At 38.5% G+C, this 17,387-nt stretch overlaps 2 protein-coding genes across 2 annotated transcripts in view; one reads left to right on the forward strand and one right to left on the reverse strand.

Moving 5' to 3' along the window:
- cpt2 (carnitine palmitoyltransferase 2) overlaps positions 1-17,387 on the forward strand; it is a 397,454-nt gene that overhangs the window by 55,780 nt on the left and 324,287 nt on the right. The window lies entirely within an intron of this gene.
- The window catches only part of LOC140312420 (cadherin-2-like), a 127,212-nt gene that overhangs the window by 11,130 nt on the left and 98,695 nt on the right, over positions 1-17,387 (reverse strand). Inside the window, exons 14-15 of the mRNA XM_072390255.1 lie at positions 14,677-14,816; positions 4,178-4,339 (exon numbers count right to left, since the gene is read on the reverse strand). Coding sequence (XP_072246356.1) covers positions 4,178-4,339; positions 14,677-14,816 — 302 coding nt within the window. The remainder of the gene's footprint in view (positions 1-4,177; positions 4,340-14,676; positions 14,817-17,387) is intronic.

Below are 17,387 nucleotides of genomic sequence, written 5' to 3' on the forward strand. Positions count from 1 at the left end.
GAAACAGGTGTGCTGGGCATGACTTCAGCCAGCTTAATTACCCCCACACAGACTGTCCTTTAGTGTGCGATGTGGGCTGGAGTAGTCTAAGGACGGCAGTCGGACTGGAAGCAACCACAACGGCTGAGCAGTAACAGTGCCTTGCAGCCACACAGTGGAGTGCAGCAGTCCCCAGCAGCACAGCAAATGGCGTCAGCAGCAGTTGTGCAGCCACACAGTGCCAGTGCACCAGTCGGATCAAGCCTGCCAGCCTGGTGAAGTGAAGCCGGCGACACAAGAATCCACACCTTCAGCCCTCCCCCTCTAGTCTCTTTAAATTAATTTCCATTGGACTCGATTAACTTTTAAATATTTTTAGATAGAAATAACAAAGGACATTTAAATTATACATCTGTCTTGTTGTTGTCTTGCCCACTATCCACTGGCTGGTCAATCGCTCGGACTGAAAAGAACACTTTACAGATTACCTGTGGTTCGGAGCTGACTTAACAGGACGAAAGTGTGTCAAGTAAGAGCTACCCTGTTCTTACATTTCAGATGGTACGCAGTGGGTGTCGAGAGAATTCACTGTTAAAATGATCAATTAATCCAAGTAGACTAGACTATTTGAATAATTCCAGTATCCATCCATTCTCTCTCCTTAGTTATTTTCAATGAACTAAGTGTTTCCTATTTAATAATCCATATTCAAATCATTTCTACTGTTGTGTTAAGGTTCATGTCTTTGGTCATATAATTTTAATAAATGGTTCATATATAAAATTAACCGGTTGTGTTGTATGTTTTCTTTACGTATTTGTCAGTCCAACCAAACGAGAATTCACGAGTAGCGCATGAGACTGTAATACTAATTTTAACATACCAGAATCGTAAGATTCTGTCTTTTCCTTTGATTGAAGGTGGTGCCCAAAACACGAGGTTATATAAGGCTTATTTGGATAGTGAGAACTTTCTTATATCTTATCACATCACGCTACAGGTGTGTCACGCTATAGTGACCTGATCCTAGGTTCAGAGTGTGGACCCTGGTTAACTTGACTCTTCTCCATCCTCCGTTCGTGAAGTCTTTGATCGTTCCTGGAGGAAAGTTTCTCCAACTCGACCAGACTCTTGGGAGCATCACAGGTAGCGAGCTTATCCTTAATCTCTTCACTCAGTTATTCAGCTCATGTAACAAGGTTAATCCGCCAAGAAATCAAATCGGATCGGGCTACTTGCGATCGAAATAAGACCTTGGGATAACTCGATCAGCGCATGCTTGAGATTTTTTCCCGCGATTGTCACCTGGAAGTCGAAGGAGACGATATTACTGTCGTTGTCGCCGTCAGAAAGAAACAAACAACGCGATGGAGAATGTGCCATTGTGCATCGTCTGTGCCATAACCAGCTCATCACAGATGGAGAGGGACGCAGCTTCATCTCGCTCTTCGCTCGCTATCTTTCTCGAATGCCTTAGTTTTGTTGTTGTTGGTGGTGAAGAAGTCAACAGGAAGTGGCTCTATTAGCGGTAGCTGAAATGGGTACAGGGCCACCTATCGTACCGGGGTATGACCTGCTTTGTGCCAGTGATTCGATTCACTCACTGCCATGTAACAAAGGATAATTACCCTTGCTCAGATAAGGAGCGTAACTCAATTATAGCCATAATCAAGTTAATCTCATCATGTAAACCCACTGATTGAGTCCCTGGTAAAAAAAATGTCACATAATGCTTCATCATTCCAATTACTTTCTGCAGAGAGAGTGCGGAAATCAATTAAGTATTCCGTGACACCTCTTTTGCCTTGCTTTGAAGAAAACAAACCCCGAGCCACCCCGCTCTCTCTGGCAAAACAGGATTGAAGACTCTGACGAGTTCCCTGGTAAAGTCCTTATAGCTTTAACAGATGAGCAAGTCCTTCTGCCACTCAGCTGTTCCCCACAACTTGGCCTTGCCTGATAGTTGTGAAATCATATAGGCAACCTTAGCCCACTCAGTGGGGAAAGACGAGGGCTGCAATTCAATGTGTATCTCACACTAGGTTATGAATGGTCGACAATGACTCTGCTCATCTGTGAACACCTCGGGAGGAGTCAGGCGTGGTTCGATGGTAGGTGAGACACGGCAGGGAAAAGATGAAGGAGCAATCTGAAGAGCTGCAGGGGTGGAGAGGTTTGCCAACATGGTCCTCTCCTGCATGTTAGATTCCAACTTGTTAATAGATTTCTCTACACGTAAGTGCCACTCCAGTGTGGGCGACCCTGAAATTCAGCCACACACAGGAGGAGTTAAAAAACAGTTTATTTTGTTGAGGGTAAATGATTAGTGGTGGGTAGAGAGTTTCGGGGTTGCAGCCACAACTTGAGGGAAGAGAGAAGATGAGTCCAGAATCCAGAGGCAGGGTCAAAAGCAAGCAATGGTAAAAAGGCAGGCAGATGTCAGATACTGGACACGAGGGCTAGGTGAGGGTCGGTGGTCCAAAGACTGAATTCCAGAGAGGCAAGAGAAGTCCGTCGTGGGCAAGGCAGGAAAAAATAACCTGGTAATGTGGTCGGAAACTGGGATGATCATAGTTGAATGCTGGATTTCATTGGGTAACATTGATGATGATAATCTGGCAGGGAAGCAGAGACTGGAGGGATCTTGAGTAGAGCTATGAATAGGTGAAAACAAGTAAGCAATTAGGCAACACCCAGGTGGGCGGCATAAGGCTAATAAGAGAGTGCAGATATGGCATATGGCAACCTTTTTCTGTGCATAATCATCTCCAGGGGCTCCAGAGCAGTCCCCAGCCAGCCTATTTAAACATCTTATTCAGTTTCAGTTGCTGCTGTTCCAAGCGTTGGCTGCAAAGCAGACTGCACTCTCCACCAGAGGCTTATAGAAGATATGCAACATCTGGCTGCAAACATAGAAGGACATATGAAGTCCAGTCTGTTGTTCAGGTGAACACGCAGGTATGTGTAGTCCTCCACCGCCACCATTTCCTCAAAGTATGACAATGGTGGTTTATACCTGGTCCTCCTAAAATCCGCCATGTACTTTGGCTTGTTCAAATTTATGACAAGCCAATCATTCCCACACTACGCCACAAAGCTGTCAATAAAAGCTATGAATCATTCAAGCAGAAAAAAGGCTCCTAACTCAAAGGATGAACCAGTTGTTGTGTCTACTGTGATGTTAAAATGTATGTCTCTTAGGACTGCTTAACAAACCCCCACAACAAACCTTCCAATCTGCATTAACCATTTGTCTCTCTAACCCATTCTTAAGGAAGGGAAACAGGGTGAAAAGGCTGAGCTGTGCCAAATGACACAAGAAGTGGACTGAAAATCAGTGGCAACAGGTCTTATGGAGGGATGAATCCTCCCCAGAGCCCGGACCTCAACATTATTGAAGCAGTGTGGGATCATCTGACAGAGAACGGAACAAAAGGCAGCCCACATCCAAAGAAGAGCTTTGGGATGTCCTTCAAGAAGCCTGGAGAACTATTCCTGTATTCTGTTTTTGCCTTACGTATGCCATTAGCAGTTATGCTTTCCATCTTACTTAGGCTCCAGTTATCAGCCTATAATCATACCGCTGATCAAGCAAAAATATTAATTTTTCAGTGTCATGTTTTTTGCATTTTTGCCTTTATATGAGAGCTGCTAAAGAACTGTAGAGAGTACATGCAACCACAGCCTGGTGAGCTGGACAAAGCACCTGCGATGAAATATGCATGCCTTGGTGCCCATTTTTTCCCACTAGAGGAAGAAATTAAACAAATGAGAATGAGAAACAAATGAGAATATAGTCTAAATGTGCAGAAGTTTTTTGATTAATTTCTGTTTTTCTTTAAACATTCATTAAATTTTTTTAAATATTCATAGTCAAACTAATTGTGTGGCTATGATGCTTTACACCCAGGAAGAGAACAGAAATAAAAGAAGTAGAGGAACATTGGCAAATCCCATTTCTATGGACACACTTCATTTACTGCTTTTATTTTACTGTAGATGTGATTCATCACTTTTCTGTGAGACAAGAAGTGTGTGCTAGAAAGCAGCATTAAATCTGTGCAAACAGACTGAACCTCATTGAGGACTGGACACCTTCCTTGAAATTTTACACATCAGTGTTGCCATAGAGGTTTGTAAGTCCCTGATGTATCTGTCCGAAGATACAGAAACACACAGACCCAACTTATTCTTGTACCTCTTGGATGAAATCTCCAATATCTCCTTGGTGGGGGGCAGCAGAGCGGAGGGGGTACTGGTGATCATGATGGAGGGGCCTCTCATCCAGACGTCTGATGCCCACTTTCAGACACTCTGGCTCCAGGGCATCAGGCTGCTGCAGCTGGCTCAGATCGTAGTCCTAAACACCAACACAAAGTCAAACACTCACATATTAGAATTACAGTTACTCAAGCCAAGCTATTTTTAAGTGCAAAGCACAGTATCACAAATAATTTTGCTTCAAGGGGAAAGGAAATAATCGAGATAAACAATATCACCAGCAGTAGTTTCTACAAACCAGATCATTTAATATTTTCTGGAGTAAGCGTAATGAGGGTCCCTACATGTACTTTGCTTAATTTTGATCATTCATATTTCTTAACATTTTTATGTTTTTTTATATCTGCTTCATCGTGTTCAGGGTTGCGAGAGCATATTTCAGGAAAAGGTTGCCAGTCCATCACAGGGCCAGCACAGAGACAAACAACTATGCATATGCACACTCACTTGTACGGTCAGTTTAGAATCACCATTTAATGAAACAAGTTTCTGGACTGCAGGAAGAAGATATAAGCATGAATAGTTGTGATTTGGGGAAGATAGGGCTGATAGTTTTTCTTGGTTTAATTTTATACCAGTATTTTTGTCAAATAAGATTTGAAATCAGTCGATACCATTTATACTGATAATCTAACAACATCTGTGTCCTGTACTTTACTTATGTGTATTTCTCTATTTGCTTACAACTTCTTATTGTTGCAAACTTAGTTTTTTTTTAAAAAAAGCAAAAGTCTGTACATGTAGCAACATATTGGACAATCCCTTACTAAATTATTTGGAAATGTACATCTACTTCACCCAGGCCCGCATCAAAGCACCATGGGCCCCGGGGCTAACCACTTTCTCAAGGCCTTCCACGCCACCGGGAATACATACTTATAATACATAAAATAATGCTTTAAGAATCACTGCAGTATAACTTTGACGTAACAAAACATACTTTTAATGTCAAACACATTTTACATAGCTCGACATATCTTTATAGAGAAATTTAATTAACATACTCATACACACTTGGAGCGCTTTGTTAAGTTCTTTTAAAATACACAGTAGAGCCCTGCGCAGGACTGTTTTCTTCATCCCACTCCTGCTGAATTTCTGACCATTACCGCCCGCTCCCGCAATGTGTGTGTCCACTCCCGCCCGCACCCAATGCATAGAAATGCATTGATTTTGTGTCTTCTCCCGTCCCGCAGGAGAAAACACAAAATCATATTAATAAATATAAATTAATTAATATTAAAAAAGAGATTCGGACAATTGAGAAACTTATTGACAGGAAATGCCTCGGAGACGACGGCATAAAAGTGATTCTCAGTATGTGATTGTGAAGATGAGTAATTATTTCATATTTTATATGTTATAGACGTACAATGAAGCATGTTATAGACGCACAATGAAGCATGTTATAGACGCACAATGAAGCATGTTATAGACGCACAATGAAGCATGTTATATACGCACAATGAAGCATGTTATAGACGCACAATGAAGCATGTTATATACGCACAATGAAGCATGTTATAGACGCACAATGAAGCATGTTATATACGCACAATGAAGCATGTTATAGACGCACAATGAAGCATGTTATAGACGCACAATGAAGCATGTTATATACGCACAATGAAGCATGTTATAGACGCACAATGAAGCATGTTATAGACGCACAATGAAGCATGTTATAGACGCACAATGAAGGATGTTATATACGCACAATGAAGCATGTTATAGACGCACAATGAAGCATGTTATAGACGCACAATGAAGCATGTTATAGACGCACAATGAAGCATGTTATAGATGCACAATGAAGCATGTTATATACGCACAATGAAGCATGTTACAGACGCACAATGAAGCATGTTATAGACGCACAATGAAGCATGTTATATACGCACAATGAAGCATGTTATAGACGCACAATGAAGCATGTTGTAGACACAATGAAGCATGTTATGGAAGCACAATGAAGCATGTTATATACACACAATGAAGCATGTTATAGACGCACAATGAAGCATGTTATATACGCACAATGAAGCATGTTGTAGACACAATGAAGCATGTTATGGATGCACAATGAAGCATGTTATGGACGCACAATGAAGCATGTTATAGACGCACAATGAAGCATGTTGTAGACACAATGAAGCATGTTATGGATGCACAATGAAGCATGTTATGGACGCACAATGAAGCATGTTATATACGCACAATGAAGCATGTTATATACGCACAATGAAGCATGTTATATACGCACAATGAAGCATGTTATAGACACACAATGAAGCATGTTATATACGCACAATGAAGCATGTTATAGACGCACAATGAAGCATGTTGTAGACACAATGAAGCATGTTATGGATGCACAATGAAGCATGTTATATACGCACAATGAAGCATGTTATATACGCACAATGAAGCATGTTATAGACGCACAATGAAGCATGTTATAGACGCACAATGAAGCATGTTATAGACGCACAATGAAGCATGTTATATACACACAATGAAGCATGTTATATACGCACAATGAAGCATGTTATATACACACAATGAAGCATGTTATATACACACAATGAAGCATGTTATATACACACAATGAAGCATGTTATATACGCACAATGAAGCATGTTATATACGCACAATGAAGCATGTTATAGACGCACAATGAAGCATGTTATATACGCACAATGAAGCATGTTATAGACGCACAATGAAGCATGTTATATACACACAATGAAGCATGTTATATACACACAATGAAGCATGTTATAGACGCACAATGAAGCATGTTATATACGCACAATGAAGCATGTTATAGACACACAATGAAGCATGTTGTAGACACAATGAAGCATGTTATGGACGCACAATGAAGCATGTTATGGACGCACAATGAAGCATGTTGTAGACACAATGAAGCATGTTATGGACGCACAATGAAGCATGTTATGGACGCACAATGAAGCATGTTATATACGCACAATGAAGCATGTTATATACGCACAATGAAGCATGTTATAGACGCACAATGAAGCATGTTATAGACGCACAATGAAGCATGTTATAGACGCACAATGAAGCATGTTATATACACACAATGAAGCATGTTATATACGCACAATGAAGCATGTTATATACACACAATGAAGCATGTTATATACACACAATGAAGCATGTTATATACACACAATGAAGCATGTTATATACACACAATGAAGCATGTTATATACGCACAATGAAGCATGTTATATACGCACAATGAAGCATGTTATAGACGCACAATGAAGCATGTTATATACACACAATGAAGCATGTTATAGACGCACAATGAAGCATGTTATATACGCACAATGAAGCATGTTATAGACGCACAATGAAGCATGTTATAGACGCACAATGAAGCATGTTATATACACACAATGAAGCATGTTATAGACGCACAATGAAGCATGTTATATACGCACAATGAAGCATGTTATAGACGCACAATGAAGCATGTTATAGACGCACAATGAAGCATGTTATAGACGCACAATGAAGCATGTTATATACACACAATGAAGCATGTTATATACGCACAATGAAGCATGTTATATACACACAATGAAGCATGTTATATACACACAATGAAGCATGTTATATACACACAATGAAGCATGTTATATACGCACAATGAAGCATGTTATATACGCACAATGAAGCATGTTATAGACGCACAATGAAGCATGTTATATACGCACAATGAAGCATGTTATAGACGCACAATGAAGCATGTTATATACACACAATGAAGCATGTTATATACACACAATGAAGCATGTTATAGACGCACAATGAAGCATGTTGTAGACACAATGAAGCATGTTATGGATGCACAATGAAGCATGTTATATACGCACAATGAAGCATGTTATATACGCACAATGAAGCATGTTGTAGACACAATGAAGCATGTTATGGACGCACAATGAAGCATGTTATAGACGCACAATGAAGCATGTTGTAGACACAATGAAGCATGTTATGGACGCACAATGAAGCATGTTATAGACGCACAATGAAGCATGTTATATACGCACAATGAAGCATGTTATATACGCACAATGAAGCATGTTATAGACGCACAATGAAGCATGTTATAGACGCACAATGAAGCATGTTATAGACGCACAATGAAGCATGTTATATACACACAATGAAGCATGTTATATACGCACAATGAAGCATGTTATATACACACAATGAAGCATGTTATATACACACAATGAAGCATGTTATATACACACAATGAAGCATGTTATATACGCACAATGAAGCATGTTATATACGCACAATGAAGCATGTTATAGACGCACAATGAAGCATGTTGTAGACACAATGAAGCATGTTATAGACGCACAATGAAGCATGTTATATACCCACAATGAAGCATGTTATATACGCACAATGAAGCATGTTATAGACGCACAATGAAGCATGTTATAGACGCACAATGAAGCATGTTATATACGCACAATGAAGCATGTTATATACGCACAATGAAGCATGTTATATACGCACAATGAAGCATGTTATATACACACAATGAAGCATGTTATATACACACAATGAAGCATGTTATATACGCACAATGAAGCATGTTATATACGCACAATGAAGCATGTTATATACGCACAATGAAGCATGTTATAGACGCACAATGAAGCATGTTGTAGACACAATGAAGCATGTTATAGACGCACAATGAAGCATGTTATATACCCACAATGAAGCATGTTATATACGCACAATGAAGCATGTTATAGACGCACAATGAAGCATGTTATATACGCACAATGAAGCATGTTATAGACGCACAATGAAGCATGTTATATACACACAATGAAGCATGTTATATACGCACAATGAAGCATGTTATATACGCACAATGAAGCATGTTATATACGTACAATGAAGCATGTTATAGACGCACAATGAAGCATGTTATATACACACAATGAAGCATGTTATATACGCACAATGAAGCATGTTATATACGCACAATGAAGCATGTTATATACGCACAATGAAGCATGTTATAGACGCACAATGAAGCATGTTATAGACGCACAATGAAGCATGTTATATACACACAATGAAGCATGTTATATACGCACAATGAAGCATGTTATATACACACAATGAAGCATGTTATATACACACAATGAAGCATGTTATATACGCACAATGAAGCATGTTATAGACGCACAATGAAGCATGTTATAGACGCACAATGAAGCATGTTATATACACACAATGAAGCATGTTATAGACGCACAATGAAGCATGTTATAGACGCACAATGAAGCATGTTATAGACGCACAATGAAGCATGTTATATACACACAATGAAGCATGTTATAGACGCACAGAGAGAAAGAAAGAGAGAAAGAAAGAATGCAATATGTATGTTAACTGAAAAGTGATTGTGAAAGTGTCTTGGTTAAGTTTAATGTCATAATATTTGATTTAATAATTTCAGATTGAGTTAAGTAAATAGCATTTATAGAGTGTACTATTATTATTATAGTTTATGGCATCTTGTGTGGATTACCTTAGATGGCCTACAGGGGAAATTTGTTTATTATAGAAGTAGAATTTACATGCTAAGGATACATGTTATGTTTGAATATGAAATTATTTCTGGCTGTTACTGTATGAGTTTATTATTGGTCAAATTGTCTCGAGTGGAAGTGAATGTGTTGTTGCTGGGGGTTACGGGACGTTTTCTTATGCCGGTATGTGTTCATGTCTTGAGCTGTCATTAAAAGTAAATATAAACGGATGAAGCCGACCCTCAATCATTCTACATATGGTAACTTTTTATTTTGGGTCAGCAAGTAGACAAGTTAGGAATAAACTTTACCAGTAAATAGCCAAACTAAAAGCTCTGTCATACTTTGCATGTTCTCAATATACTCAAGTGAGCACTTGAAGCCCACTATTCAAGATTCAAGACGCTTTATGTGTCTCGAGGGAAATTGCTGTGCAACAGTTATGATACAAAGAGGGAAATTAATAAAATAAAATAAAAATAAAATAAAGCTAACATAAAATAACATAAGTAACTGAATACAGTATGTGCGGTGTGAAATTTAGCAGCCACAATAAAATACAATATAGGATAGAATAGAATAGAAAGATACTTTATTCATCCCCCAGTGGGGGAAATTCAAATTAGTCAAGTAGCTCAAAAAAGTTTAGATATTTACAATGATTGTATATTAGACAACGATAATAATAGTAATAATAACAAGAATGAATAAATGTTCCACGTTGTTGTAATTCACATTTCAATTGATTTGAAGAGGTTTTATTTGTAGTTTTTATTATTGATGCTTTATCCTTCGGGTGCTGACTTAGCAATTCTAAGTCAGTAAAGACAACAACACGAGTTCAGCAGCGTTTGGTTTTCAGCACGTTTCACTCCATGCTATGTGAAGGAGTAGCCTGGTAATGTTTCTTCAACATGCTTCTCTTGTCTTAGTCTTGAATGGAGCTCAGCTTGGTGTTTCGTTCTAATTTTTACATCCTTATGAGAACGTTATAAATACATGATACTGTAAAGAGAAAATTTGGAATTAAAAGAGTAATAACAGAAATTATATATACATTATATATGCTTAGAAATTAAATCTAAAACCTGCTTAACCTTCGCATCTCTCAAAAACTCTCACTTATCTTTTGTTAATTGGGGGTCAGTGTATAGCAATAAAATACAGAACACCAGTGTTTCAATAGCAGTCCTGTTGTTAGAATCAACAGCATGAAATTTAGTTTACACAGCCTTTGCAAAACAAAGTCAAACAAATGGGTACTGAAAAGACTAGAACCATTTAAATTATGTTTGACAGGACTTACTTAGCTTTTGTATTGAAAGCCAAAATTGAAAGATACCCTCAGCCCCCCCATCTATATACCCGGCCATTTGTGTTACGGCCTCCTGCAGCCAATTAGTAACAAGTGCATAAAGTTCAGTAGAGCCAGGTCACTGACAGAGGTGACCCTTTATGCCTCTGTGTAATTTGTAGTACTGAATAAACTGATGAATGACAGAATCCAAAGAAACTTTCTGAAACCTAAAAAAACCCCAACAAATTACCTAAAGCGTATTTACCAATTAAAGAGACAAGGAGTGTTTTCCAGAACTTAAATGTAGGCACTGCATGAGTTCGTTAACAAAAATACCAAGAGTTCTAGATGTCGATTCAGGAAAGTCGCATTCTAACATATTGATAGTAAATTACTTCCTATACCTTGCAATGGATGTGAGTTTAGTTTTCTGACTATGATAACACACGAAGTACAAATATGTACTGTTAGGATTTCGTACACAAATTGACTCAAGCAGCCTTTTTTGGACAATAGCAAGCTGTGGACTGACCTTGGGCTTTGTTTAGCAGCCAACCAATAGAATATTTTTTTGCTAAAGAGTGGATGAGACCCCTCCAGTAACCTGGAAGGAAATGTGTTTTTCAAAAAACCTGACAGACTGACCAGTATTTTCTGTATCCCATAGTAAGGAGAAGAAAAAAAACGCTACTTGCATTTATTGCGTTGAACAAAGAATGCACTAACTGGTTTTGTTCTTTTGATGAGCACTTAAATTATTTATTGCATTTCTGAGAAAGAAATCAATGATGGGTTAATTTTAAGTGACCAGTCTTTTTTTCCCCTTTTGAATAGTTATTGTTGCTCTTTAATAAAGGCAAAAGTATTTCATATCTAATTACTAACCAGCAGAGGGAGATGTCTCTGAAGAGAAAACACAATCACTTCTCAGGCTTCATAGGACATGATTGACAGGGATTACTTTTTCATGTGGTCTTTTTTTAGGATCATGCTGCTCAGTATGTTCTTTTATGCTTAGCATCATTGTCACAAAAGGTCCTGAGGTTTCATGAACAGTGTGCAAGTTTCTAATATGTTTTACTGGGAAAGGTGAACGATGCAATGATTTGATCAGATTCCTGTCACACAGAATGATGCGACACAATCCAGTCAGATAGCTTTCTTCAGATGTCACTGTACTTTTTAACAGTGACTGCTGACATGTTCTTCTCAATTTATTTATTTAGTCATTGATTATTATTATTGTTGTTGTTGTCTAGTATGAAATCATTGTAAATATTTTTTGAGCTACTTGACTCATTTTAAATTCTCCCACTGGGGGATGAATAAAGTATTTTTCTATTTCTATTAGCATTGACTAGAAAAACAAATTCAACGTCAAATTCTAATCAAACACCAGAGAGCACAGACAAAGCCTACTCAGTGTGTTACAATAGCAGCTATGAAGACCAAAGCAAACCTTGACTTCCTGTTATTCCTATTGTGTCTGTAACTGCCAAGGATTATGGGAATGTTAGCTCTTTGTGCAAATTCAATGAGATACAGTTGCATATTATCAACTCAATCAAGATCAAACAACTGATGGACTGGCGACCTGTCCAGGGTGTACTCTGCCAAGACAGCCACCAAGTTAAGCCCTCACTTTTATCTGTTGGAAGGTGCTGTTGAGTAGCATGTCTGTTATATTGTTTGACTTATTCCTTAGTCCTCAAACTGATAAGAGTCATCAAGTTAAAATTTAAGGATGCTAAAATAGACATTTAAAAATAAAATGCTGAAATCTACCTTTTAGATGAACAATCTTTATACTTTTTTAATCTAAACTCTCATTGAGATAAAGCAGCAACAAAAGTAGCTGAGTCAAACTGGGGCCAAATGCATCAAGTTCATCACATTCTACATTTCAAGCCAGACAGGAAAATTATTTTATTGTACGGATTTGAGAATAATCTTCCGAGAATAAGTTTCTGCTTCTCCATGGGCTTTGCGGTAAGACGTATTGCATCACTTCCTGTTGCTTTGCATGCGCACTGTGATATTTCTTAATAATCACCTTATTTCTCCCTATAATTTACACATCTTGCATAGTTAACTCTATCCCATACTTGTTATATTCTAACACTCACTCTTACAGATCTTTAGTTTTTATTTTTCACTTTTTAGCGGTGTGTTGGGTTCTCTAGCTTAGCATGGCTACCAGTTCTCTTCTTCCATCTCCTGCTTTCACCTGCTCCGTGTGTCAGATGTTTAGTTACTCCTCTGCCTCCTTTAGTGGTAATGGTACATGGAACAAATGTAGTTTTTTTGTAGTTTTGGAGGCGAGATATCTGAATTGGAAGCTCGGCTCTGCACTGTTGAAAACCACCTGATAGCGAGCCAGGGGGTGGCAACACCCATTCCGACATCCCACCATTCCGACAAGGCTTTCCGTATAAGGAAATGTGCGTTACTCAACAGGTGAGTCCCTTCTTTCTGTTTACGCAATTTATATGTTTAACACATGTTTACAGATGAGCGTTATTAAAAACACAAAGTCTGGGCAACTGGAGGAGGAGAAACAGACCGTGGTGGTTTTCAATCACACACTCCAATGCCACTTGTTTCAACTTCCGAAAATTTAATCCAGGAAAAAAAGGCTGCAGCCAGAGTTCTGATGAGACTAACAGCAGAGATCATGTTTCTCCAGTTTTAGCTTCTCTTCATTGGCTCCCTGTTAAATTCAGAATAGAATTTAAGATTCTTCTCCTCACATATAAAGTTCTTAATGACCGAGCTCCATCATATCTTAAAGATCTCATTGTAAGATATTTTCCTAACAGAGCACTTCGCTCCCAAACTGCAGGTTTACTTGTTGTTCCCAGAGTTTCTAAAAGTAGAATGGGAGGGAGAGCCTTCAGTTATCAGGCCCCTCTCTTGTGGAATGAGCTGCCAGTAAGAGATTGGGAGATTGGACTGAAGACAAGTTTCGGTGCCAGCTGTAGTCACCATTGGTACTGTACATATTAATAACTGAACAGACCATTTGTTTTCAATCTATGTAATTTTTTTTAACAGTTTCTTGATTGTATACAGTTACCTTCTTTCTTGATAAACTGCTGTTAAAAGATGCTCTCTTTCTTTGGGTAAATAAGGGTTAACATATCCCCAGTAGAAGTGCAAAGCAGCTTATGTGCTTGGCATAATCAGAGAAGTTGTTTGGAGAGACAGAGAGAATTTGTTCTCCAACAGAGAGCAATTAATCCTGTTTCGAGGCCCTCTTTTATAGTACACTTAATCTTAGCTGGAGGACAGATGATTGAAAACTGTAGAGAGGCAGAATGTATGCCTGTATAACACATTCTGTGTGCTGTATCTGTGAATGTGTGCGTTTTTGTAAAACTGGCATAGACAGAAGAGTGAGGGGTTATGAGAATTGTAAAAGAAAAAATGAAAGTAATTTTGTATCAATGTTGTTCATTCAACATGTCAACAGCGCGTCTCTGGTTCGGTATTTATAACTGTATGAGTATATACCTGGTCCTCTTCTCCACCACCTTCCTCATCATATTTGAGTATGTTGTCTCGGACGTCGTCCTCTGGGTCAATTAGAAGCTGCTTGGCCTGACGCTCCTTGTCCCTCCTTTTCATCCACATCACAAACAGCAGCACCAGCACTGCAGGAGGAGCGTGATAAAAGGGGATAAGGAAACTAGTTAATGAAAGAGACAAATTTATCTTCAGTCAAAATCAGTCAGCGTCCACAGTGAGCTTCAGGGACTACCCTAAGGTTCATGAGAGGCTTCCCAGATGACTGTGAATGAACAAGTCTAAAAGTCTACAGTACTAACTGGCTTGTCACAATTGGTAAGATTTTTCAGTGAAACCATCAGAGAAGGCTGGCTGCTTGTAGCCTCAATACAATAGAAAAAGCAGAGCTTCCTTCCAACTCTACAGAGTATGTCCTTTTATTACATGATCAAACTGAAGCTCTACTACCTTAATGTGACCTTACATAAGAGATGGTAGACAAAAGTCTTTTTTTGTTTTCACTGTTGTGTAGGCCCAAAGATGAGGGATCTATCAAGCACTACAATGTAATGGGAACTAACTGTGTCTATCAAGGCTCAAAACATGCAAATGTAAAGTTCTACTTCAAATGCTTTCAGTGCTTCAACTTGACATATTTGAATCTTTTGGATAAATAATTTCTCCTTTCTGAACTTTAACTGATACTTTAGCTCTGACACTTGAATTGACACTTCAGTTTCCTTCATCGATTAGTCCCTTCAATCAGTGTTCCAGTGTCAGAACAAGTTAATTTCTGGTATCTTTTTCTTTAGGTTTATTTGTAACGGCTATTTTTTTCTCAGTTCTAAAATCTGGAATATTTTACTGAATAAGTGGCATGAAAGAATGCTCACTGCACTGCTCAACTGCAATTTCTGTTATAATGACAGGCTTCTCTGCTGTTACTGTTTCTGCCACTCAACACTGCAACTTGTCAATTTTTCTATTATTTTAATTGGGCAAAGTACTTCTATGATAATTGTCTAATAGTGCAGAGCAATCTTACTTTTTTTTTTTTAAATCTACCATCTGAAACCATTGGTGTAAATTTGTTGTTGCTTATGTAAAAAATAGTACCCTTCACTTGACAAGATTAAATCAAGGATGTTATGAAAACTAAGAATGTCTTCATATGACATGATGTACATTTTGCATTATTGTTTCCATTAATTTCTCTTTTTCAGCAGGTATCCTTTGAATGGTGTTATGGTGTCCCCCCCCCCCTCTTTTCCCTCTTTTCTGTCTTCTCAAACCCCAGCTGGTCGAGGCGGATGGCCACCCTTCCTGGGTCTGGTTCTACCAGAGGTTTCTTCCTGGGTCTGGTTCTGCCAGAGGTTTCTTCCTGGTTCTGGTTCTGCCAGAGGTTTCTTCCTGGTTCTGGTTCTGCCAGAGGTTTCTTCCTGTTAAAGGGAGTCGTTCCTTTCCACAGTCCCTCAGGCTCAGGACGGGAGATTGGACTGAAAACAAGTTTCGGTGCAATTTGTTGGTTTCCTTACCTAGGATATTGTTTTTGAATTGGCTTTATATGAATGAACTGGATTAATTTAACAAACTGAATTAATTGGATTTATTGGGTTTGATTACAGTGAATTAGACTATATTATTGAAGTGCCTTGAGATGACATTTGTTGTGATTTGGCGCTATATAAATAAACTGAATTTAATTGAATTGAACGGCACATAATTGGATCAATCAGCCCATAAAATGAAGATGAAATTACATTAAGTAAAAACATTTTGCAGCCTGTAGGTTGCAGGAAAAGAGGTCAGTCTTCCATCCCCACAGCTTGATGCTGCCATCAACATGTTTGACTGTAAGGCCTGTATTAAACAGGTAATTGTGAGACTGCTGCTAAGCATTCTTTGAAATTCATTGAAATGAATGCAAAACGCTTCAAATCCTTCAGAAACTTTCTGCTCTTTCAAACCCAACTACTTAAGCATACTTTCAGCAAGAGACATCATTTAAACTTTTAAAGGCATTAAGCTATTACTGTATATTTGAGCTTTTTAAAATCCTAAGTACCTTTTAAGTTTTAGTCATTTTTTTGGGACATTTATGAGTTTACAATACATTTCAATGAGACAAAATGTTCTTGTTTAGAGTGGAGGCTCCAACGGAATGTGGAGGACAGAAAGATTCTTTCGAAAAAAGTTTTAAACTTGTCAATGTGTCCACGATCTTTAACCCACAAGCATAATTTTTAATAAAAATGCAGGAAAATGTGTCCTCTCACTAACTCTGTGGCTTTTGTTCCAAAAGCTAAAGAGATAGCTTTTTTTAAATTAACTCACTATAATTTTCACAATTTTTGGCACAGTAACAAATGACACACTGAGGAACACAAAGCCTTGTTGTTCCTACGGTGTACAACTGTGACAGCTGGAGTTACAGTTTTTCCACAAAATGGAGAGGTTTCATCCAAAGTCTGAGTGCAGAGGGGCGGCTGTAGCTCAGGAGGATAAGCAGTCGCAATCAGAAGGTCGGTGGTTCGACTCCGGCTTCCCCGGGCTACATGTCAATGCGTCCTTGGGCAAGACACTGAACCCCACGTTGCCTCCATCCATCGGAGTATCCATGGTATGAATGTGTGTATGAATGGTTAGAAAGCATATAGTTATATGTAGTATGCTTAAGACGTGCTGTATGAGTGTGTGTGAGTGTGTGAATGTGACAT

Source organism: Leuresthes tenuis, unplaced genomic scaffold, assembly GCF_036924035.1.
Source record: "Leuresthes tenuis unplaced genomic scaffold, fLeuTen1.0.hap1 SCAF_7, whole genome shotgun sequence".
NCBI lineage: Eukaryota > Metazoa > Chordata > Actinopteri > Atheriniformes > Atherinopsidae > Leuresthes > Leuresthes tenuis.